General features: G+C 34.7%; 3 protein-coding genes across 5 annotated transcripts; 1 reads left to right on the top strand and 2 right to left on the bottom strand.

The window, feature by feature from the left end:
* Window positions 1-56: 56 nt before the first annotated feature.
* On the bottom strand, window positions 57-6,676 carry LOC149895519 (uncharacterized). Its single transcript, XM_090118790.1, has 6 exons — window positions 6,432-6,676; window positions 4,107-4,649; window positions 3,419-3,507; window positions 3,279-3,327; window positions 962-1,066; window positions 57-221 (listed from the first exon to the last, which is right to left on the bottom strand). The coding sequence occupies exons 1-6, from the start codon at window positions 6,543-6,545 to the stop codon at window positions 78-80; spliced, it is 1,044 nt and encodes a 347-aa protein (XP_089974916.1). The 5' UTR covers window positions 6,546-6,676; the 3' UTR covers window positions 57-77.
* A 393-nt stretch (window positions 6,677-7,069) lies between these two features.
* Window positions 7,070-10,750, top strand: LOC149895518 (uncharacterized). The gene is made up of 4 exons (XM_090118789.1): window positions 7,070-7,087; window positions 7,244-7,334; window positions 7,573-7,845; window positions 10,185-10,750. The coding sequence occupies exons 1-4, from the start codon at window positions 7,070-7,072 to the stop codon at window positions 10,748-10,750; spliced, it is 948 nt and encodes a 315-aa protein (XP_089974915.1).
* A 314-nt stretch (window positions 10,751-11,064) lies between these two features.
* LOC149895517 (zinc finger Y-chromosomal protein 1-like) lies at window positions 11,065-25,114 on the bottom strand. Of its 3 annotated transcripts, XM_090118763.1 has the most exons (9): window positions 24,879-25,114; window positions 23,574-24,116; window positions 23,153-23,241; window positions 21,865-21,987; window positions 20,139-20,249; window positions 19,461-19,667; window positions 18,244-18,355; window positions 16,553-16,657; window positions 11,065-11,229 (listed from the first exon to the last, which is right to left on the bottom strand). In XM_090118763.1, exons 1-9 carry the CDS (start codon window positions 24,990-24,992, stop codon window positions 11,086-11,088), a joined length of 1,548 nt encoding a protein of 515 aa, XP_089974889.1. In that variant the 5' UTR covers window positions 24,993-25,114; the 3' UTR covers window positions 11,065-11,085. The 3 variants fall into 3 exon arrangements, with proteins under 3 accessions (XP_089974889.1, XP_089974890.1, XP_089974891.1); XM_090118764.1 differs by lacking the exon at window positions 16,553-16,657; XM_090118765.1 differs by lacking the exon at window positions 19,461-19,667.
* Between the last annotated feature and the right edge of the window lie 1,524 nt (window positions 25,115-26,638).

The raw sequence follows: 26,638 nt of genomic DNA, 5'->3' as shown, positions 1-26,638 counted from the left end.
AAGGGTTATTAGTAAATTTTAATGCAATAAACTGGGTTAAATAAATAAAAAACACGTAAATTCAATCATTTTATTCATCAAGTCTTCCGTTTCGGCTGATGCAGCAGCTTGTTGTGTGTATAGAGCGCGCCCGAATGCGCGAACGTCGCGGGACAGAGCGGGCAGTGGAGCGGCCTCTCGCCCGTGTGCGTGCGAATATGATTTTTTAATATCGATGTTGACTGTAACGAAAAAAAATATTGACTAATAATAATATTGACTTGGTTGGTAGTGACCTTGCAAGCCCCTGGTCGTGGGTTCGATTCCCACCCGGGGTAAATATTTGTATGTGAGGCAAATGTTTGCTCTGTGTTAATAATTATCTATAGAAGTATTGATTTAAAATTATATATTTATATGTATGTATGTATGTTTATGTTTATCAGCTGTGATGTACCAGAATAATAAAATAAATTATAGAAATTGTTGTTGTTGCCCGCGGGTTCGTCTACTAGTGGAACCAAGCGAAACAGCCATTATATTATAAAGGCAAGAGTTATTATTTTTATGAATAATTGTGCGTCACTTGATAATTTACTCAATAATGATTACGTAACCAATTATGTAGCTTACAAAGGTAGAAAATAAAATTATCTATGCTTTTAATTTTGATTACGAGCATCACATGGTAATATTACTAGAATTAAAATAAATAAAATGTCGTTTATAGTACAAAAAAGCGCGTGTGTGCCGAGCACACGTGTCAGAAGTGAAACTTCTTCAGCAAGATTGAAAGATACCAAAATCGTGGCCTTGCGTTCGCTGCGAACTTGAAATTTTACTCTCAACGCGCCTAAAGAAGTTTCACTTCAAAAAATCCTGTTATCCTACCGTTAAAACTTGACACTGACAGTTTAAACTTATTGCCATATAAAAATATACAGTAAATCAATATCATCAATAAATAAAATAGAGAACTCACAGTAAATCCCCGACCACACTGATCGCAAATTTTGTTTCTCGGCGGACGAACGTTTTCGTGTACGTGCAGCATGTGACGTTTTAAACCATTCTTATATTTGAACACCTGTACAAATGTTAATTTTAATATCTACACTAACATTATAAAGATGAAGAGTTTGTTTGTTTAAACGCGCCAATCTCAGGAACTACTGGTCCGATTTGAAAAATTCTTTCGGTGTTAGATAGTCCATTTCTATTTTTATATGTATATAAATATTTTATCTAAGGAGCCTGGGGTCAAATTAATTTGTAAATTATTTATGAAAATAAATGATTAATTATTTACATTTACAAACTGTCTGTCTGTTCGCGATAGACTCAAAAACGACTGCTCAGTTTTCGAGACACGGCGTAATTGCGGGCGGAAAGCTTGTTTATAGATTATAAAATTTGTTTGCAGACTGCCAAAAGTTTTAAGGCCCCATTGTTCAAAATGTATGTTTCTAAATCATGGTTTTTGGATAGAAATCATCATATTTAAAATCCTAAAAAAATATATAGCACAGATAAACGTTTGATCTAGTGACTTTTTTGGATAAAAACACAATATTAAACATTTAACTCGATCAAAAAAAAATCAGAAGTAACATCGATTTTGAAAGCATAATCAGTTTTATGAGAATTAGGGGAACGCTATGTTTATGAAAATTTTACATTTAATTTACTAATCAGGTTTTACAGGGAAATTTTTGGATAGATTTATAATTTAGCCCTTATTTTTTTCTATATAAAATATAATACGTAAAATGCGACTCGCGCGCACCACGTCAGTGCCGCCAGAGTCCAGCCGGACGTCATCGAAGGAGGACCTGTGCTAGTTTTGCTCCCGACCACGTTGTAGTCGCCGCTCGCGTATTAGAACCGAGCGGCGAGTAAAACGGCGAGCACGTCACGGTATAAATAAATCAGTAGTTTGATTTTGTTTGTTATCCTAGGATTATTGTTGTAAATATAAATTAACTTCTTATTCTATACTATTAAACGAGCAATATTTGCATATTAATATATTTGTTTGTAAATACAGTGTGGAAATTTTCGATGGGCCCTGGGTGAAAGTACTAGAAATACTGGAGATAGCAAATTTCCTTTATTTTTAAAAAGAAATAGAACTGCATTCAAAGATTTTCAAAAATTCATTTTCTTCGACCGGGAATCGAAAGAACTATAAAATCCGTTGCGTAGTTACAAAAATTTAAGCGTACAAAGGGACATAGAGACATAGGGACAGTGAAAGCGACTTTGTTTTATATACTATGTAGTGATTTAAAAAAATTACCTTGTAAAATGTTTTAAAAATTACCTTGCCTGAGATCCTCTTTTATATGGGTTGTTGAATAGGAATAGCGGCAAAGTTTTTTTACCTTTCAGAAAAATTTGCTACCCCTAGTATTTCAAGTACTTTCCATTCAGGGCACATCGAAAGCTTCCACACTGTATATATACAAACAAATATATAAATATGCAAATTTTGCTCGTTTAATGGTATAGGATAAGTAGTAAATTTATTTATCAAATACATTCCTACGATAGCAAATAAAATCGAACTACTGATTTATTTATACTGTGGCGTATTCGCCCGCCTTCATAGGTCACCGGAGTTCATGCCGCGCCGGCTCCTGCGCAACGCGGGCGCGAGCCGTCTCAGTGCCTAAAATGCCTAAACTTTCAGTATAAGGGGCTCTTAATTTAAACGACAGACAAAAAGCGAATTGAGATTTTTTTCGTATATACATATATTTGCTATGAAATCTATACTAATATTATGAATCTGAAGAGTTTGTTTGTTTGTTTGAACGCACTAAACTCAGGATCTACTGGTCCAATTTGAAAAATTATTTCGGTGTTAGATAGTCCATTTCTCGAGGAAGGCTATAGGCTATAATATATCGTCACGCTAAAACCGACAGGAGTGTAGTAATGCGGGTAAAACCGCGGGGCACAGCTAGTTAATACCTAAAAGTAATATGTATTTGTATGATTTATCTTTATAAAGGACTTTCTATGCCTTCGACTTCGTTGGCGCGTGTGTAGATTTAAAAACATATGTCTAAAGTCTTTATGTTGAGGAAAAAACCTATATTGAAAAAATGTTTCTTCAAAATTCGCCTAGTCATTTTTGAATGAAAGCCAGACAGGACGGACCAACAGACACACAAACATTTCAAAAATATTTTTTGGCTCCTAGGAGTAAAACTACCATTAGAAGTGTGAAGACTCCTAGGGGCACTTTTACTCCCAGGAGTAAAAAATATTATAAGGCTATTCTATATCATTACGATAAGACCAACAGGAGCGGAGCCACGCGGGTGAAACAGTGAAGCGCATCTAGTATTTTAATACAATGTACTTACTAGACTACTCAAAGAGTATAAAGAAACCATAGACACAGCTGTACCAAAAATAAGTTAATATTCACCTTCTCATATGCCGTTTCCAGTGATCATTATAAGACAATTGGCTGCTAAGTGCTGACTTGCAGATCGTACATACGATACTACCTTCAGTCTGAAAGAAGCGGTTTAGCAAACATTTTCTTTATAATATACTAGCTGCGCTTCACGGTTTCACCTGCATTGCTCTGCTCCTGTTGGTCTTATCATGATTATATATTATAGCCTAATATTATAAAGCTGAAGAGTTTGTTTGTTTTTTTATTTTTATTTTTTATTATTTATTATCAGAAACAATAAGGTTTACAAACATAAGTGTACAGTTGTGACTTAAAAAACCACTGAGGTTTATAGTGATGTTCGTATTTATATAATGACAATTTCGGTTTAACTGTTTAACAATTTTTATAAGTGAAGACTATATAATGTTTACATAGTATGAAGACACATTTTATAACTTTAATATACATAACTATAATGGGCTATATAATATTGCTTGAGTTTACGTTTGATATTTATTTCAATACTATTTCTTAGTTTAATAGCGCTAATCTCAGGAACTACTGGTTTGATTTAAAAAATGATTTCAGTGTTAGGTAACCCATTTATCAAGGAAGGCTATATATCATCACAGTAAGACCAACAGGAGCGGTGCAATGCGGGTGAAACCGCGGAGCACAGCTAGTGGATGATAAAGATGATAAACTGTCTTACCACATTATGTTTCTTATCCATATGTTCCTTCAAAGCATCTTCAAAGTCAAACGCCACAATACAATCAGAACATTTATATGGCAATCGTAAATATTTCTTATTCTGTCTTTCCTCCATTCTTTCATTTATTAAGTCTTCCATAGATATCGTAAGAATATTAATTTTCCCCTCATAATTCGCTTGAAACTGCGTGCGAGGTTTCTTCTTTCTAATTGGCAACACTTCCCAATTCTCGTTATCTATGGTCGGTACTTCGAACGGTTCCATTTTCAAATCGCTGTCATTGTCATTCTCGACTTTAACTTCGATATTTAAATCATCAAATACTTCTTTTGTTTCGTGTTCTAGTTTTCCGTCTATGGTTGTCCATATTAATTCAATATTTGATGTTTGAAATTTATATAGATTTGGGCCTTTTACATGATTATTTGCAAGTTTTTCGTTCAGTAATTTGTTGTTTTCCTCAACATAGTTTTTGAATTTGTCTATATTTTTCAGCGTTATGTGGCACACATCGCAAATATTATAATTTTCAAATGCCAACTGAAATATAGAAAAATAAATAAGTTCATATAAAAAACACATTAAAATTTAAGTATTACAATCATTTAATCGCCAACACATTCAATTAACTAAATTATAAAAATAACGAGAATTGACTGGAAGCGATGACTATCGAGTGATAAGGCCGCATATTAAATAGCAATATCCATTACATAATATAATTTTATTTATTTTATGCTAATACTGTCTTTCTTTAAAGATGTTTATTTTTTTACTGTATTTATTTTTATTTAAAATGATTATTTTTGTTATATTAAGGGCCGATTTTTCAATGCTTGGTTAAAACTTATCCGTCCAATAAAGTATTACACGATAATATTGAAATGTCACGTAAACTGTCAAATACGGGCAATTAGAATACGTTTTTAAAATGGTAGTTTTATACATTATTCGATGAATAAGTTTTATCCAAGGATTGAAAAATCAGCCGTAAGTGTTCATAATGCCGATTTCGATTCATAGTGCCCGATTTCGTCGCAAAGGAGTTGCATAAACTTCCACCGGTGGGATTCGATCACGTCGATGTTACGAGGCTCCTTAAGGACATCACATTCCTTAAGGCGAGTCTGGCCGAGGTACACACCAAGTTGGAGGCTTCAGAGAAGACCATCTCCGATTTACGAGTCGAGTTAGCGACATATCGCGATGCGCATGCAATATGTAGGTCACCCGTGCCGTCATATGTGAATGCACGACGCGGAGCGCAAAATGCATACGTCGGCATTTTAACCGCTGATGTTGACGTGTCGCCGACCGCCGATGACCCGAGTGACGCCCCGCGCCCCGCTCCCGTTACCTCTCCCCCGGAGAAGACATCGCATGTCACGTTGCCAGCTGCTCCTCAACGTGACTACGCCGCCGCAGCCGCAAAAATGACTGCGACCCCAAAACAATCAAAAGGAGTAAACGCACCCGTGCGGAAAAGTTTACCTTCAAAAACGAAGGGCGTCGACGAGGATGGCTTCACAAAAGTACAGAAGAAAAGGAAGCTGACTCGTCAGAACAAGTGTGGCACCGCAACGAAAGATCCAAACTTGCGGATGCGCGCAGAGGTGCCGACGACGCCGCTCTACGTGTCTCGTGTGCACTACTGTACCAAGACTGAAGATGTTGTCGAGTACTTGCATGCGAAGACAGGTTTGAGTCTGCGAGTGGAACGGCTGGAGTCTCGCCATAAAGTGAGCTTCAACTCCTTCGTGGTGAGAGTGCCGACCGCCAAGCTGAGCGTCTACATGGACGAAGGGTTTTGGCCGCAGGGAGTTGTGTTTCGCCGCTTCCGCGGACGGATACCCGGCCCCCCGGAGTCGCGTCACACGCCGAAGACATAGCGTGTATTAATTTAGTATTTAAGTAGTTTTAAGTTCATATGGGCCGTAGTTTTAAAGTTATATTAAGACCTTTTTAACTGTAACTACATTTGTTGCCTGAAATAAACAAATAAATAAAAATAAAATAAATAAAAATAAAATAAATTTAATTTTTTATTTATTCAGTCTTTTCAAGGTGACAAAACCATTGAATAATTATTAAAAGACAAATTGCAACTTAATTTAAAAGATGTATATTTAATTTCGTATTTGATATCATACCTATAACAAGAAAAAAAGTAAATGTAATCGGCCATCTTATAACAAGATGCCAATTCCTATAGAACACACTATGTTTATCATAAAATTCTTTTTAAATTACTAGAAACTAAGCAATTTGGAATATTTCTGAAGATGTTGAATAAAAAAATATATAAATAATGATGATACTTACCCCATTATTAACAAGACAATTCAAAATATACGTAAAATTGCAGTTCAAAAGGCTTTTAAGATTTTCCCTTTCTTCGTGGCAACAAATACAAACTTTTTGTAAAGGTGATTCCATTTTAACTTGCTCGATTCAATGACAGAATTAGTTTCATTAAAACAATACTTCTATAATGATAATTTTATGAAACAGTAAATCAAAACTGTACAATATTTTATTTCACAACTACATATCAAGTCAACAAAACATTAGACAAGTAAAAAAACTGAGAAAAAAACTGTGGAGTGTGGTGTTGCCGTTTTTAAATATAAAAATATCAACTGTCAGATTAAATAAAGAATTCAAAAAAAATTCTCATGCTAAAATTTTATATATACTATGATTATATTTTTTTAAACCAATTCTCATAAATTTGTATATTAATATCTAAGATTAATAACTCAGGCAGCGGAATCACAGACACAATAGAAAATGTATTGTGTCGTGGACTCGTGGACCGATCGGGCCGTTCGGGGCTCAATTGTTTAAAAAAACATTATACAATACAGTTCTTTCTCTTTGTGATAGCCGGCTATTCTCATAACCCGGCTTTTTTAAATGTAGTGTAAAATGTTTAAAATATTTTACAAACACATATTCAAATGTTTGGCATTGAAATGGTGCAATATTTGAAGTGAAACTTCTTTATCGGGGTTGGAAAAAAAATTAGTGTAACATTTTTTCGTTACGCGTGACGTTTTTCCGTTACGCGCCATCTTCTTCATATTCCTACCACGCGTGATTGTATTTCTGTAAATTATGTTTTGAAAAATAAGGTCATAAAGAAGTTTCACTTCTTACGTGAGTACAATAGTACACGCACACATTTTTTTTTATTATATGTGTTTATAATTTACATCAAGGTATGTAGGTTAAATTTAAATAATTTATTGTATTTGGAAGCATTCCCTCTAAAGCGATAAGACCGCCTTGTACTTAGTTTTAAGTTATTTAAATGTACATATATTATGTTATAAGTTGGCCTGTTTTTATCTTCTATACCAAACTGGAATAAATAGATACCGTACTAGAAACATGACGTCGTTGTAGAAAACTATACCATGCTAGAAATTAACAAATTCAAGTTTAACTATTATTTTTACAGCTATCACGGCAAAGTTAGATCCAAAAAGCGTAAATCTAGAACTTGAAACATCGTTACAATTCGATCCAAAACATGAATCTAATCATAGCATTGCTGATATTAAAAACTTTCTTAATCGACTTCAAAATCTATTGAACCCTATCAAAGCTATGCTCGAACCAAATAAAAATAAAATGAGTGTTGTTATCGAAAACTTGGCAACAAGAGTAAATAATTTTGATGATAAAGATTTTGATAAAATAACCAGAGTGTTTATCAAAGAAGTGGATGAACATATAAATAATAATAGGACAAAGCTAATCGTCCGCTAAACGGATGAATAAAATAAATTAGTCGTCCGATTACCGGATGAATAAAATAATTTAATCGTCCGATAACATCTATTTATCTATATAGTTAGGTTATCGGGGTTTCTTTAGAGATCTGCCGCACGTATTATAGGTTTTTTGTGGGGGGAGGAGGGGGGAGGAGGGCACACGTTGGTATTTGATTTTTTTTTGCGCGTCGACGGAGCCCCGCTTCGCGGGGCTCCTATTTCTGTGTAGTTTTTTTTTAAGAAACCTAACCTAACCTTACCTAACCTAAACTTGATTTTTTTTTTGCGCGTCAACGGAGCCCCGCTTCGCGGGGCTCCTATTTCTGTGTAGTTTTTTTTTTAAGAAACCTAACCTAACCTAACCTAAACTTGATTTTTTTTTGCGCGTCGACGGAGCCCCGCTTCGCGGGGCTCCTATTTCTGTGTAGTTTTTTTTTTAAGAAACCTAACCTAACCTAACCTAAACTTGATTTTTTTTTGCGCGTCGACGGAGCCCCGCGAAGCGGGGCTCCTATTTCTGTGTAGTTTTTTTTTAAGAAACCTAACCTAACCTAAACTTGATTTTTTTTGCGCGTCGACGGAGCCCCGCTTCGCGGGGCTCCTATTTCTGTGTAGTTTTTTTTTAAGAAACCTAACCTAACCTAAACTTGATTTTTTTTGCGCGTCGACGGAGCCCCGCTTCGCGGGGCTCCTATTTCTGTTTAGTTTTTTTTTTAAGAAACCTAACCTAACCTAACCTAACGGCTAACCTAACCTAAACTTGATTTTTTTTTGCGCGTCGACGGAGCCCCGCTTCGCGGGGCTCCTATTTCCGTGTAGTTTTTTTGAAACCTAACCTAACCTAACCTAAAGGCTAACCTAACCTAAACCTAACCTAACGAATTAAGGGCGAATATCTCGGCCATTTTTGATTTTAGAGAAAAGTTGTTCCTATAAAACATGCTTATATTAGCGTAATATACCTAACCTAACCTAACCTAACCTAAACTTGATTTTTTTTTGCGCGTCGACGGAGCCCCGCGAAGCGGGGCTCCTATTTCTGTGTAGTTTTTTTTTTAAGAAACCTAACCTAACCTAAACTTGATTTTTTTTTGCGCGTCGACGGAGCCCCGCTTCGCGGGGCTCCTATTTCTGTGTAGTTTTTTTTTTAAGAAACCTAACCTAACCTAACCTAAACTTGATTTTTTTTTGCGCATCGACGGAGCCCCGCGAAGCGGGGCTCCTATTTCTGTGTAGTTTTTTTTTTAAGAAACCTAACCTAAACTTGATTTTTTTTTGCGCGTCGACGGAGCCCCGCTTCGCGGGGCTCCTATTTCTGTGTAGTTTTTTTTTAAGAAACCTAACCTAACCTAACCTAACCTAAACTTGATTTTTTTTTTGCGCGTCGACGGAGCCCCGCTTCGCGGGGCTCCTATTTCTGTGTAGTTTTTTTTTTAAGAAACCTAACCTAACCTAACCTAAACTTGATTTTTTTTTGCGCGTCGACGGAGCCCCGCTTCGCGGGGCTCCTATTTCTGTTTAGTTTTTTTTTTAAGAAACCTAACCTAACCTAACCTAACGGCTAACCTAACCTAAACTTGATTTTTTTTTGCGCGTCGACGGAGCCCCGCTTCGCGGGGCTCCTATTTCTGTGTAGTTTTTTGAAACCTAACCTAACCTTTTTTTTTTTTTTTTTTATAGTGGGGAAATCTTCCAAAGATACCCACGGCCCCCGGGGAAGGAGCCTTGGGTTATGTCGGATTCTTACCGACTAAAACCCCACTGTGTTCCGTCGAGCCGCTTTAATGATGGGGCCGCGGGTATTTGTTAGAATTCTTCCGCGACCCCCTCGGCGGCAGCCCATCTCCAGGCCAGGCGCAAGCCAAGAACAGGAAAGGTGGTTTGCCTGCTCTTCCCTCCCGTTGGAAACCTAACCTAACCTAACCTAACCTAACCTAAAGGCTAACCTAACCTAAACCTAACCTAACGAATTAAGGGCGAATATCTCGGCCATTTTTGATTTTAGAGAAAAGTTGTTCCTATAAAACATGCTTATATTAGCGTAATCTTTACGATAAAATAATAATAAATAGGTGTTATAATGACACCAACTCCATCAAAAATTTTCTAAGTCCTGCGCCCCCTTTGCTTTAGTCCAACCCAACTAGCTTTAGTGTTAAAAGGTTATCTATTAATCCGAATAATCGGACGATTAAATTATTTTATTCATCCGGTAATCGGACGATTAAATTATTTTATTCATCCGGTAATCGGACGACTAATTTATTTTATTCATCCGTTTAGCGGACGACTAGACACTTCGATAATAATATACCACTTTCAAGTTTCTTAGGTGACAAATATAGCTCAGTTATAAAATATATACATGAGAATCCAAAAATTTTGAGAATACATACAAGAAAAACGGCTGATAACAAAAACTACAAGGCAATTAAAGTGTTATTATCAAAACTGGACAAATATTATGATAAAAATGATGTAGAGAAATTGAATAAAATAGTTCGTAAACTTGAAAACGTTCCAAAAACTAATGAAGAATTAAGGAAGTTAGTGAAAAACGCATTAAATATTCTTGTTTTTGATAAATATAAGAATTTAAATAACACACTTAAAAGTAAGCTTTTTAAAGAACTTCTATCGATACAACGATATCTTAAATCTAAAATGAATAAAGATATAACCGAAGCTGATTTTGACGATGTTTCAAAATATAATAATGATAATCATGAAAAGATTCAGAACGAAGATATTATTATTGAAGACAATACTAAAAATGAGAAAGAAACGAACGATGGAATAATATTAGATAAAAATATTGAAATATTGATCGAAAATGATGATCTCAAATCGGAATATGAATAAACAGTAAACATTTTAATAAATAAATTTTTGCTTTATTGTAAATGATAATAATCGTTTTTAATAAATATTGTTAAAATTATTTTATATGAAAAACGTAAATTGATTGTCTATGCCCGGCGGCACACGTTCATTTTTTTATTTTTTACCCCATGTTTTAACGAAATACCAAGCGAAATACCGAATCGAACGTAACGTTTTTTTTTCTATCTTCACCTTTCTACTTTTACAAATCATTCTTTCAACAACTTTTTGAGGGTTTAAAGGGTTATCAGTCAATAATGTAATAAACTGGGTTAAATAAATAAAAAAACACGTAAATTCAATCATTTTATTCATCAAGTCTTCCGTTTCGGCTGATGCAGCAGCTTGTTGTGCGTATAGAGCGCGCCCGAATGCGCGAACGTCGCGGGACAGAGCGGGCAGTGGAGCGGCCTCTCGCCCGTGTGCGTGCGAATATGATTTTTTAGTATCGATGTTGACTGTAACGAAAAAAAATATTGACTAATAATAATATTGACATGGTTGGTAGTGACCTTGCAAGCCCCTGGTCGTGGGTTCGATTCCCACCCGGGGTAAATATTTGTATGTGAGGCAAATGTTTGCTCTGTGTTAATAATTATCTATATAAGTATTGATTTAAAATTATATATTTATATGTAAATTACATTTCCCGCAGCCGGAGGCCCCAAAAGAAACTCAGATATACTTAGAAACTACATTTAATGACTAAAGTGAGATTTTTACACCCATGTCTGCACGATGCAGATCGGAGTTAAAGAATGAATTTATACATTTTAATGAATTTATAAAGACGTAAGCTTGGATGCTAACTCAGGGAAATCGGACTAACGTGCGAACGGCGTATTCATCAGTTTCGTATTAAGGCAGGGCCGTAACTTGTATGTATGTATGTTTATGTTTATCAGCTGTGATGTACCAGAATAATAAATACATTATAGAAATTGTTGTTGTTGCCCGCGGGTTTGTCTACTAGTGGAACCAAGCAAAACAGCCATTATATTATAAAGGCAAGAGTTATTATTTTTATGAATAACTAGCGGTCCGCCCCGGCTTCGCCCGTGGTACATATTTAAATAAAATAAAATAAATAAATAAACGTTTATTGTCAACATAACACAAATACACCAGAGCATGAGATTTTACACAATATAGGCATTTAGCAACACACATATAATACAAACATTAAATTATTTATCATCAATAAGTAATTATTATCATCAAAAAAAAAATGTATTCATACTATAATGTGGGAAGGTACTGGGCATTTTCACGTTGACAAAAGGGACCAACTCAGTATTCGGCACGAATGATAGTAAAACCATTCGTGCCACTGATTTTCAGTGGCCCCTAATGACACTTGGAGTTGACAATTACGAAATACAAAAAAAAATAAGAATAAAAATAAACGAGATTGAAACAACAGCAAAATTAAACTAATAAAACACGTCACTAACAATACTTACAATTAAACGAGTATCAGAAATGAGAGAAAAAAAAAAAAAAAAAAATACAATTAAAACAACCAAAGAAAAGTAAAAAAGGTCTAAAAACAAACAAAAACTTTTTAAAGCGTACAAAAAAAAAAAAAAAATAACAATAAAAAAACAGTAACATATTAAAATAAACTAACGGAAACTAATATTTTATGAAAATCAAACACAGGAATCTATATGAAAAAGGAAGTAAGGAATTACTTTCAGTGCCACCAAGGCCTTCAAGAAGCTGAGATCAATAAGTAATTACGATATTTTATACGGAAGTTTTCTTTATTGCGCAATTGGCGCAGTGGTGGTGGAAGATTATTCCAACACATGGTGGCACTGTAGCGGAAACTACCCCTGAACGCTGCGGAGTGGTGTCTAGGAATGGCTAGTTTTTGGAATGCAGATCTTGTTTCATAGTTTTGGGCACTGCGCTCACCCATCCAAGCAAGTTTAGTATATAGATAAAGTGGAACTTTGGCTTGCATTATTCCGAAAAGAAGTGTGGCAAAATGTAAACGCCTACGCGCCTCCATGTTTAAAAGTTTGGCACTCTTAATGTATGGACTGACATGAGTTCGTGGCGGTATATTCCAGCAATAACGTGCACAAGCGTTTTGTACACGTTGAATTGCTGATTTGGTCCGTGAGAGCAATCTAGGCCCATACACAGTATCAGCGTAGTTGAACTTGGACAGTACAAGCGTATCACAGAGGCGAATGCGAAGAGATGTGTCAATGTATTTTCGTATTCTATATAGAGTTTTTAAGCGATAAAAGCAATTGGAAATAGTAGTGTTGATGTGTTTCTCGAATCTTAAGTTCTCGTCAAAGATTATACCTAAATTTCGAGCCTCGTGTACTCGGTCAATTTTTCTGTCTTTAATTATTAAATTTATGTCATATTGGTTAATTTTATTTATTATATATGGATTACCTAAGATCATAAATTTTGTTTTGGATGGGTTAAGAATAAGTGAGTTACGTTCAGACCATGTATTTATATCCTTTAAATCAGAATTTACTCGAGTAATTGCGTCAAGAGTTTGATTAGGATGAAATGAGTAGTATAGTTGTATGTCGTCTGCGTAAATTTGATAGTTACAGTTTTTAATCATATTTACAACATCTGCACTGTACAATATAAATAAGAGAGGGCCTAAAATTGATCCCTGAGGAACACCTCTAAGGACACTACTAGTATTCGAGAGTGACCTGCTTCCGTCTTCTTTTAAGACTGAGACAGTTTGAGTACGATTGCACAGGTAACTGTTAAACCATTTCACACTATTCTCATCTAACCCGTAGTATACAAGCTTACAAAGTAGCAGGTTAATGTCTATTGTGTCAAAAGCCCGAGAATAGTCTAACAGTAGCATGATTGTGCCCTTTCCATCATCTTGAGCGCATAACACGTTATCAACAACGTCCATGAGTGCCGTAGCAGTACCTCTATGCTTCCTAAAGCCAGATTGTTGCTCAGGTAAGATGTCATGTAGTTCCAGGAATTCTGTTAATTGTTTGTGAACAAGCTTTTCTATAACCTTTGATAAACAAGGAAGCACACTAATAGGTCGGAGATCTTTCAGGCTATCTGGGTGGTTATTTTTAGGTATAGGGTAAACTATTGCTTGACGCCATGAGTGTGGGAATGTATGAGTCTGGAAAGATGTATTTATTATACGGGTTAAAGTAGGCAGCGAATTAGGCAAGGTGAGGAGAAACATATCTAACGAGATATCGTCAACGCCTATAGCTTGAGATTTGATCTCATTCACAGTTTTAAGTACGGTATTCTCGTCGACAAGCTTGAATTTAAATACAGAGTCATTGAACCTATGAGACTGATAGTAGGTAAGGGTTGACTGGTCAACAGGTATGGTGCCAGGTATATTTAAAAAGTGATCATTAATTTCAACCGGGTTATTAATGTGGGATGGTAAAATAGTGTCTTTTTTTGTGTTGATCTGGACTTGCTCTTTAATATGTTTCCACATTATCGACGGGCGATTTATATTATTGTTAATATATGTGTCAAAATATGCCACCTTTTCCCTATGAATAGCGAGCCTTACATAGTGTTTTAATTCAAGGTAAGTGTCTTTATCTGCACTAAGCTTCGTTTTCCGCGCTTTAATTTGGGCTTTATCGCGACAGTTCATAATTTTCTTCATATTATAGGTTATCCACGGGTAATGTTTCTCTCTTATATGTATAATCTTTTTGGGCGCGTAAAAATCAAAAAGAGACAATATAATATCAGTCAAAGCAGCCACTAGGTCATTTACATCGTCTAGTAACAGTAAATTATTCCACGATATGTTATTTAAAGATTGTTGAAAAAGGTCGTTGTCGATAGTTTTAATGGATCTATAGGTAATATGCTTGGTCAATGGTTTTTCTTTTTTTAGATGTAGTAAGAATGTAATAAAAGCGTGGTTACTAAGGGCTCCGATGTGGTCTACTGTGACGCATGATACTGGAACGTTTGTGCAAACCAAGTCCAATAATGTCTCCGAGTTAGCAGTGAAATGTGTGGGTTCGGTTACGTGTTGTTTTAATTTAAAGGTGCCCAAAAATGTATCTAGTTTTAAAAAATTTGAGTGGTTGCAATTTAAAGTGTTAATGTTGAAGTCCCCTAATAAAATGATATAATCACACCACACAAAAGTTCCCATACTTTCAGTTAAGGCTTCAAAGAACATCCCCGAGTCCATCCACGGAGGGCGATACGCAGTACCCACGACCAGCACTTTACCACGAACTACGAGTTTAAGCCACATCTGTTCCACCATCGGAAAGGCATGTCCAGGATGAGAAACTACCTGTACGGATAGTCCCTTTTTTATGTAAAACCCGACACCACCTCCCCGCGAACGAGTGCTGGGTGGACGCGGCACATGACGCAGCCGGTAGCCGGGCACGACAGGCGCGCGCCCTTCCTCACCTTCGCGTAGCCACGTCTCATTGATAGCCATCAAATCGACGGAGTGACGCAACATAGCCACAAGAAATTCATCATGATTAGTTCCGAGTGATCCTGGGTTTAAGAATCCAAATTTTAATTTATCCTTAACATTAAACATTGCTATCACATACGTTCAAGAATAATATTATTAATAATTGTTTGTTCTTAAGGACCAACAAGTAACAAATACAAAGCCATACAGTGTATATAAGTAACAAGTTATTATAATATATTAGGATACTACATAAATATTGCGAGAGTGAGGGAAATAGTAAATCAATAGGATGTTTGTTCTCACATAGGACAACACCAAAATGCAATACAATATTATTACTAATTATGTGATTCGATTTTATACCTAAATAAAATTTCAAATTGAAGTTTTTTAAGTTAAGGAAAAAATAAAAAGTTAAAATTATTGTAATATGAGTTGAATTGGGCGCATATACATTATTAAAATTATTTAACGTAGACATATTATAAAACATCGTATTCATAATATTGAGATAGAACATAAAAATAAAAGTAGTGACGACAAACATTTCCAAATCGTTTAAGAACAAAAAACCTCATCTATATCTTTTTCACAAGTTATATATACGACTTTTGATTTATTATCTCGCCTGGCAAAAATACGACCTCCTCGGGTCCAGATAAAGCGCCAGTTATTAGACCGGCCCAGTTTTTCGCGAGCTGAATAAAATAAATTACGATTAGTGTACGTGAGATGTTCATTAAGAAAAATTTACGTTTTCTCTACGTAAAAACCATCCTCGTACTTCAAGGAATATAATAAAAAAAGAATTATCGAAATCGGTTCAGCCGTTCTCGAGTTATGCGCTTACCAACACATTTTGCGAGAAAACGTAAATATTATGTACCACGGGCGAAGCCGGGGCGGACCGCTAGTTTTTATATATAAGATTGTGCATCACTTGATAATTTACTCAATAATGATTACATAACCAATTTATGAATCTTACAAAGGTAGAAAATAACATTCTCTACGCTTTTAATTTTGATTACGAGCATCACATGGTAATATTACTAGAATTAAAATAAATAAAATGTCGTTTATAGTACAAAAAAGCGCGTGTGTGCCGATCACACGTGTCAGAAGTGAAACTTCTTCAGCAAGATTGAAAGATACCAAAATCGTGGCCTTGCGTTCGGTGCGAACTTGAAATTTTACTCTCAACGCGCCTAAAGAAGTTTCACTTCAAAAAATCCTGTTATCCTACCGTTAAAACTTGACACTGACAGTTTAAACTTATTGCCATATAAAAATATACAGTAAATCAATATCATCAATAAATAAAATAGAGAACTCACAGTAAATCCCCGACCACACTGATCGCAAATTTTGTTTCTCGGCGGACGAACGTTTTCGTGTACGGACAGCATGTGACTTTTTAAACCATTCTTATATTTGAACACCTGTACAAATGTTAATTTTAATATCTACACTAACATTATAAAGATGAAGAGTTTTTTTGTTTAAACGCGCCAATCTCAGGAACTACTGGTCCGATTTGAAAAATTATTTCGGTGTTAGATAGTCCATTTCTCGAGGAAGACTATAGGCTATAATTCATCGTCACGCTCATAGAAATCTAAATAACAAGACACTAGAAGTCGTAAGCGTGCGTGACCTTGTCGCCACTCAGGTGATTTTCACATCACCAGTGCATTCGTCACTGTTCAGTTGCTCTGGAGACGTATGAGTGTATACATGGTGTGTTTCAGCAATTCCCATTGCGGAAATTCTTCCACAAGTTGAAATTATACTTATAAAGGAATAATATTTCATCGGAAAATATTGTTTTTTAGAAATAATGCCATTTTTCCTTAAAATTATAGAATATTTACAAGTATTACGAGTGTCACCATAGTAATCGAAATAACAATGAATGATACAGTCGACCATTCTTATTATCACGTTTGTTCGTATTGGAGCAAAAAGTCTCATATACTTAGGGATGTTATTCTAAAATAAACCGTAAATTCGTGCGTTAGGATACATATTCAAAAGCTTAATTTAATAGTTAAGTTAGTTTTCACTAAAATCAAGCTGTCCAATAAAATGCATAGTTTACTTGTGTGTACTGTTTAGCTTTCGGTTTGAATGTGTTGATTTTGGCGACAGCGGTTTTCATACGAATTATGACATTATAGCACTTCTATGTGTCTTGTTATTTAGATTCCTATGGTCACGCTAAAACCAACAGGAGTGTAGTGATGCGGGTAAAACCGCGGGGCACAGCTAGTTAATACCTAAAAGTAATAAGTATATAATATGTATGATTTATAAAGGACTTGCTATGCCTCCGACTTCGTTGACGCGTGTGTAGATTTTAAAGACTATAATTTTACATAAATACTTTTATATGAAAAACATATTAAGGTATTTATTTATGTAAAACTAGCGGTCCGCCCCGGCTTCGCCCGTGGTACATGTTTACGTTTTCTCTACATAAGAACCATCCTCGTAGGATGGTTCTTATGTAGAGAAAACGTAAACAGGAATATAATAAAAAAAGAATTATCGAAATCGGTTCAGCCGTTCTCGAGTTATGCGCTTACCGGCCAACACATTTTGCGATTCATTTTTATAAATAAGAAGATTATATCTTCTCGATCTTTATGTTGAGGAAAAAACCTATATTGAAAAAATGTTTCTTCAAAATTCGCATAGTCATTTTTGAATGAAAGCCAGACAGGACGGGCCAACAGACACACAAACATTTGAAAAATATTTTTTGGCTCCTAGGAGTAAAACTACCATTACAAGTATGAATACTCCTAGGGGCACTTTTACTCCAAGGAGTAAAAATATTATAAGGATAGAATATAATTATTAAAAATAAGCCGGAGAACAGCAGACAGACAAAATTTTCAAAAATAATTTTTTGGCATGTATTATGAAGTATGAATACTTCTACGTGCACTTTTACTCCTAGGAGTAAAAAATATTATAAAGATAGTTGCATATAGGTAATTATAAATAAAAGTAATGTTCATACCTTAGAGCACTTATCACAAGAATACTTGCGGCTCTTCAAGTGATCAAACTCGATGTGGTTCACTAGAGATGATTTCGTGAGGAATTTCTTACCGCATTCGTCGCATATGAATCTGAATAATTTAAAGGAAATATTTTTATTATTTATTGTATTAATTAGGGATGTAACGATACCGATACCGATATATCGGCCGATATCGGCATATAAGCGGCAAGCCGATATATCGGTATCGCCGATTATAAAACAACCGATATCGAAATCAAACAATTCAAAAAACCGCGCCCAATGAACAATGCGGGAGGTCGCCAGCGCGCGGGCACTTTGTTTTCTAATAGAACTCTACCAATAGTAAACTTTTATTACTGATTGTATGTGTATTACTTAAAGTTTAACTGACTTTGTAAAATAATAATACTAAAATAAATGTTTTTCTTGTTTTTTTGATTTGGCATTTTTATTTAAAAGAATACGATTTACAGTTGAGTCTCGGTTGAATGTTGGTAACTTTTATGCATAATTCACTATTTATTTTTCTACCAAGCCATCGATATCGGTATCGGTATGGGTATCGCCGATATTTTATTACAAATATCGGTATCGGTATCGTATCGGCAAAATCATGTATCGTTACATCCCTATTTGAAATGTAATAAGAATGTACTGCGATTCTACACAACTGCCCAATTGATGTAGGTCTGCCCAATCGATAACAAATCGCAGGAAGTCAACGACTATTAGCAAAGTGAGGGTAGTTGGGTCAAAAGTCGTACAAACAACGTTCGAGCCCCCCCCCCCCCCGCACGATTCGTACGAATGCGCCACGAGTCAAAGGAAAGCGGATATTTATAGTTTTCGACAGCTAAAAATGTTTTGACAGGAAATAGTAACAACTATTCTACCACAAAAATATTAAATCAAAAGTTACATCTAACAATATAATAATCTTCTATATAATATGAACTAGGTACATATTACGTGAGACAAAAACTTAGCACCCCTTTTGAGGAGAGTTGAAATTTCGCACTCATATTGTTTATACATATAGAGAAAGGGCAAATAGCTTAAAATTTATAAAAAAAATACAGTCTAATTAGGAAATATGAAAAACATTTAGGTAGACCAAATAACTCAGGCTTCTTTTTATTCTGATATATCATAAGAAAACTCATTTAAGCGGGTGAAGACGCGGGATGCAAGTAGTAAATAAATACACTTACCTCTTTAAATCATCGCTAACATGTTTAGAACTCATTTTCAAGTGTTGTATCAACGTAGATTGAGTTTTAAATGTTAGATCACACGAGGCACAGTACGCGCCGGTTTGTGTGTGTGTCTGTTTGTGTGTATAGAGTGCGCTCCGACGTTTGTAGGACTTTCCGCACACATCACATTTGTGTAGGTGGGCGATGGTTTTGTGTACTGTTCTAGAAGGTAAAATTTCCCTTTATCTATACTAATATTATAAAGCTGAAGTGTTTGTTTAAACGCGCTAATCTCGGGAACTACTGGTCCGATTTGAAAAATTCTTTCGGTGTTAAATAGCCCATTTATCGAGGAAGGCTATAGGCTATATATCATCACATAAGACCAACAGGAGCGGAGCAATGCGGGTGAAACCGCGGGGAACAGCTAGTAACTACATAACTGTGTACTATCGGTATTAGCGTGATGATATATAAACTTCCTCGATTAATGGACTATCTAACAGTGAGAGAATTATTCATATTGGACCTGTAGTTGAGATAAGCGCGTTCAAACAAGGTCTTTATAATACTAGTATAGAATAAAGATTTATAATATTGGTAACTAGCTGTGCCGCGCGGTTTTACCCGCATTGCTCCGCTCCTGTTGGTCTTAGCGTGATGATAATATATAGCCTGTTTAAAAAAACTCACCGCATATGAGTCTTCAATACTGAAGCGTTAACAAAATTGTTGCCACACTCTTTGCATTGCACATTTGCTGTTCTATGCTTGTCCAAGTGGTATCTGTATCTATGTTTCAAACTGCAAACAATAATTTTAAATATGAAAAAAGTATATAATCTTTTCTTTTTAATATTAATTATAGTATACTAGTTTTCTGCCCGCGGCTTTGCCTGCGTTTTCACAGAAAAACCCGCATAGTTCCCTTTCCCGTGGGATGTCCGGGATAAAATTTATCCTGTGTTAATCCAAATTACCCTCTATATGTGTGCTAAATTTCATTGTAATCAATTCAGTAGTATTTGCGTGATAGAGTAACAAACATACACATACACATCCATCCTCACAAACTTTCGCATTTATAAAATAAGTAGGAAGTAGGATAGGATAGGATAAATGTATTTTCAAACTCAACATTTATTAATTCATTTTGACATCCTCTAGAAGCACTTTTGAATCGTCATAACATAGTTTTACAAATTACCACAGATACGGAAAGCAATTTTTACATAGAAGAACCGGCAAGGGGCCGTTCATAAAATACGTCACACTAAAATTTACTTTTTTTGACCCCCTCCCCCCCGGTTGTCACGCTGTGTGACACTTTCTGTGACCCCCCTGGACATATTTCGTCACAAAAACTAAGACCCTTCCCCCCTAAACATGATAAATTTTGATTAAGTGAAGTCCCATGTCCCCTAGTGGGATAAGGGGCAGATGCATTACGCATGCATCTGTTTCACTGATCGATTTTCTTTAAGGACAAGTAGGTGATCAGCCTTCTGTGTCCTGCCAGACCGAGACTTTTTTTTTCTTCGTCTCCACCGGGAATCGAGCCCAGGACCCCTCGGTGCTACGCTCACGCGTCAATCACTGCACCAAGGAGGCGGTCAAATAAATTTTGATTGATAATACACAAATTTTTATAAAAGAAAATATTTTTTTTATTTTAAAATTATACCACAGAATACATAATAGTAGCTAAACGCTACAGAACGGACACTCTCCGCCTCCCGCCAAAATTAAACACTTACCTCACCCCGCACGATCAGGCTATCACGACGATACGCAACGAAGATTGACAACATTAATCAAATTAACTTAAAGTAATTTTATTATTTTGGATTTGTGAATATCGTTTTTCGTAGAAAATGGTTAGATATTGTGCTGTTTACGGATGTATTTCATCAGAAAAACGCAAATTTCTTTACGCTAGTCACAATTAATGTGCGAACCCTAAAGCGTTAACACACACATTTGCACTCTCTACAGTGTGACTGTCAAAACGATAATTTTGTATGGAGTGTCCGGGGTGTGATTATACTAAAATTGTGAGGGGATTCTAAAGCCTGTAACACAGTTTCGAACTAACACAGGCTTTAATTCCCCCAAATTCTAACTGTATTATTTAAACTTTTTCAATAAAGATTTTTTTTTCTATATCATTAACACTGGCAATATACGGATGCTTGAAACTTTTCTTTGATACATGGCAATACTAGTGGAAAACCAGATGTCAGAATTCATAAACAACAGAAGATCGAATTATTTTCAAATATAAAAAGGTATTATCTTCAAAGTTTGTACTAAATCTGTCCGTTTAAGATCAAAATCGAGTATAAAGTAGTCGGTTACATACAAACATACAGGTGAAGATAAAAAGAGCGTGAAAAGTAATACATAGGGCAACACTCACTTAGTTCTATAGTCGCACAATTTACACGAATACTCAACGGGAATGTTGCCATGTATCTCGTTATAATGCCCCAGAATTGGGTGAATATACTTATTGCGTTTGCCACACTCAGCGCATTCGTATCTGCAATTTAAGAAATATAATAATTAGTAACACAAACATACAATTTTATTATTATATTTTACTAGCATTCCGCCCCGGCTTCGCCCGTGGTACATGTTAATGTTTTCTTTCCATAAGAACCATCCTCGTACTTCAAGGAATATTAAAAAAAAATAAGTATCGAAATTGGTCCACCCGTTCACGCGTGATGCCGTGACCAAGTAAAACGGGTTTCATTTTTATATATATAGATATTTTATCTAAGGAGCCTGGGGTCAAATTAATTTGTAAATTATTTATGAAAATAAATGATTAATTATTTACATTTACAAACTGTCTGTCTGTTCGCGATAGACTCAAAAACGACTGCTCAGTTTTCGAGACACGGCGTAATTGCGGGCGGAAAGCTTGTTTATAGATTATAAAATTTGTTTGCAGACTGCCAAAAGTTTTAATTTAAACGACAGACAAAAAGCGAATTGAGATTTTTTTCGTATATACATATATTTGCTATGAAATCTATACTAATATTATGAATCTGAAGAGTTTGTTTGTTTGTTTGAACGCACTAAACTCAGGATCTACTGGTCCAATTTGAAAAATTATTTCGGTGTTAGATAGTCCATTTCTCGAGGAAGGCTATAGGCTATAATATATCGTCACGCTAAAACCGACAGGAGTGTAGTAATGCGGGTAAAACCGCGGGGCACAGCTAGTTAATACCTAAAAGTAATATGTATTTGTATGATTTATCTTTATAAAGGACTTTCTATGCCTTCGACTTCGTTGGCGCGTGTGTAGATTTAAAAACATATGTCTAAAGTCTTTATGTTGAGGAAAAAACCTATATTGAAAAAATGTTTCTTCAAAATTCGCCTAGTCATTTTTGAATGAAAGCCAGACAGGACGGACCAACAGACACACAAACATTTCAAAAATATTTTTTGGCTCCTAGGAGTAAAACTACCATTAGAAGTGTGAAGACTCCTAGGGGCACTTTTACTCCCAGGAGTAAAAAATATTATAAGGCTATTCTATATCATTACGATAAGACCAACAGGAGCGGAGCCACGCGGGTGAAACAGTGAAGCGCAGCTAGTATTTTAATACAATGTACTTACTAGACTACTCAAAGAGTATAAAGAAACCATAGACACAGCTGTACCAAAAATAAGTTAATATTCACCTTCTCATATGCCGTTTCCAGTGATCATTATAAGACAATTGGCTGCTAAGTGCTGACTTGCAGATCGTACATACGATACTGCCTTCAGTCTGAAAGAAGCGGTTTAGCAAACATTTTCTTTATAATATACTAGCTGCGCTTCACGGTTTCACCTGCATTGCTCTGCTCCTGTTGGTCTTATCATGATTATATATTATAGCCTAATATTATAAAGCTGAAGAGTTTGTTTGTTTAAACGCGCTAATCTCAGGAACTACTGGTTTGATTTAAAAAATGATTTCAGTGTTAGGTAACCCATTTATCGAGGAAGGCTATAGAGTATAGGCTATATATCATCACAGTAAGACCAACAGGAGCGGTGCAATGCGGGTGAAACCGCGGAGCACAGCTAGTGGATGATAAAGATGATAAACTGTCTTACCACATTATGTTTCTTATCCATATGTTCCTTCAAAGCATCTTCAAAGTCAAACGCCACAATACAATCAGAACATTTATATGGCAATCGTAAATATTTCTTATTCTGTCTTTCCTCCATTCTTTCATTTATTAAGTCTTCCATAGATATCGTAAGAATATTAATTTTCCCCTCATAATTCGCTTGAAACTGCGTGCGAGGTTTCTTCTTTCTAACTGGCAACACTTCCCAATTCTCGTTATCTATGGTCGGTACTTCGAACGGTTCCATTTTCAAATCGCTGTCATTGTCATTCTCGACTTTAACTTCGATATTTAAATCATCGAATGCTTCTTTTGTTTCGTGTTCTAGTTTTCCGTCTATGGTTGTCCATATTAATTCAATATTTGATGTTTGAAATTTATATAGATTTGGGACTTTTACATGATTATTTGCAAGTTTTTCGTTCAGTAATTTGTTGTTTTCCTCAACATAGTTTTTGAATTTGTCTATTTTTTTCAGCGTTATGTGGCACACATCGCAAATATTATAATTTTCAAATGCCAACTGAAATATAGAAAAATAAATAAGTTCATATAAAAAACACATTAAAATTTAAGTATTACAATCATTTAATCGCCAACACGTTCAATTAACTAAATTATAAAAATAACGAGAATTGACTGGAAGCGATGACTATCGAGTGATAAGGCCGCATATTAAATAGCAATATCCATTACATAATATAATTTTATTTATTTTATGCTAATACTGTCTTTCTTTAAAGATGTTTATTTTTTTACTGTATTAAGTATTAATTTTATTTAAAATGATTATTTTTGTTATATTAAGGGCCGATTTTTCAATGCTTGGTTAAAACTTATCCATCCAATAAAGTATTACACGATAATATTGAAATGTCACGTAAACTGTCAAATGCGGGCAATTAGAATACGTTTTTAAAATGGTAGTTTTATACATTATTCGATGAATAAGTTTTATCCAAGGATTGAAAAATCAGCCGTAAGTCTTCATAAAATAAATTTAATTATTTATTTATTCAGTCTTTTCAAGGTGACAAAACAATTGAATAATTATTAAAAGACAAATTGCAACTTAATTTAAATTTATAGATGTATATTTAATTTCGTATTTGATATCATATAACAAGAAAAAAAGTAAATGTAATCGGCCATCTTATAACAAGATGCCAATACCTATAGAACACACTATAACATTAAATTCTTTTTAAATTACTAGAAACTAAGCAATTTGGAATATTTCTGAAGATGTTGAATAAAAAAATATATAAATAATGATGATACTTACCCCATTATTAACAAGACAATTCAAAATATACGTAAAATTGCAGTTCAAAAGGCTTTTAAGATTTTCCCTTTCTTCGTGGCAACAAATACAAACTTTTTGTAAAGGTGATTCCATTTTAACTTGCTCGATTCAATGACAGAATTAGTTTCATTAAAACAATACTTCTATAATGATAATTTTATGAAACAGTAAATCAAAACTGTACAATATTTTATTTCACAACTACCAAGTCAACAAAACATTAGACAAGTACCTAAAAAAACTGTGGTGTGGTGTTGCCGTTTTTAAATATAAAAATATCAACTGTCAGATTAAATAAAGAATTCAAAAAAAATTCTCATGCTAAAATTTTATTTATGTCTTAGAATATGAATAATATGATTATATTTTTTTAAACCAATTCTCATAAATTTGTATATTAATAACTCAGGCCCCGGAATCACAGACACAATAGAAAATCTATTGTGTCGTGGACTCGTGGACCGATCGGGCCGTTCGGGGCTCAATTGTTTAAAAAAACAACAATACAGTTCTTTCTCTTTGTGATAGCCGGCTATTCTCATAACCCGGCATTTTAAATGTAGTGTAAAATGTTTAAAATATTTTACAAATACATAATCAAATGTTTGGCATTGAAATGGTGCAATAATATTTGAAGTGAAACTTCTTTATCGGGGTTGGAAAAAAAATTAGTGTAACATTTTTTCGTTACGCGTGACGTTTTTCCGTTACGCGCCATCTTCTTCATATCCCTACCACGCGTGATTCGACGTATTTCTGTAAATTATGTTTTGAAAAATAAGGTCATAAAGAAGTTTCACTTCTTACGTGTGTACACTAGTACACGCACACATTTTTTTTTATTATATGTGTTTATAATTTACATCAAGGTATGTAGGTTAAATTTAAATCCTTTATTGTATTTGGAAGCATTCCCTCTAAAGCGATAAGACCGCCTTGTACTTAGTTTTAAGTTATTTAAATGTACATATATTATGTTATAAGTTGCCCTGTTTTTATCTTCTATACCAAACTGGAATAAATAGATACCGTACTAGAAACATGACGTCGTTGTAGAAAACTATACCATGCTAGAAATTAACAAATTCAAGTTTATAATAGTTAAACTTGAATTTTTACAGCTATCACGGCAAAGGTAGATCCAAAAAGCGTAAATCTAGAACTTGAAACATCGTTACAATTCTTTCCAAAACATGAATCTAATCATAGCATTGCTGATATTAAAAACTTTCTTAATCGACTTCAAAATCTATTGAACCCTATCAAGGCTATGCTCGAACCAAATAAAAAAATAAAATGAGTGTTGTTATCGAAAACTTGGCAAGGAGAGTAAATAATTTTGATGATAAAGATTTTGAAAAAATAACCAGAGTGTTTATTAAAGAAGTGGATGAACATATTAATAATAATATACCACTTTCAAGTTTATTAGGTGATAAGTATAGCTCAGTTATAAAATATATACGTGAGAATCCAAAAATTTTGAGAATACATGCAAGAAAATCGGCTGATAACAAAAACTACAAGGCAATTAAATTGTTACTATCAAAACTGGACAAATATTATGACAAAAATGATGTAGAGAAATTGAATAAAATACTTCTTAAACTTGAGAACGTTCCAAAAACTAATGAAGAATTAAGGAAGTTAGTGAAAAACGCATTAAATATTCTTGTTTTTGATAAATATAAGAATTTAAATAACACACTTAAAAGTAAGCTTTTTGAAGAACTTCTATC

This window comes from Colias eurytheme, chromosome 31 (genome assembly GCF_061535395.1).
Source record: "Colias eurytheme isolate Ceu_HAF_F1 chromosome 31, ilColEury1 Martin Lab GWU primary, whole genome shotgun sequence".
NCBI classification, from domain to species: domain Eukaryota; kingdom Metazoa; phylum Arthropoda; class Insecta; order Lepidoptera; family Pieridae; genus Colias; species Colias eurytheme.
Note: the sequence above shows the minus strand (reverse complement) of the source record. Positions and strands in the feature narration are given on the sequence as shown.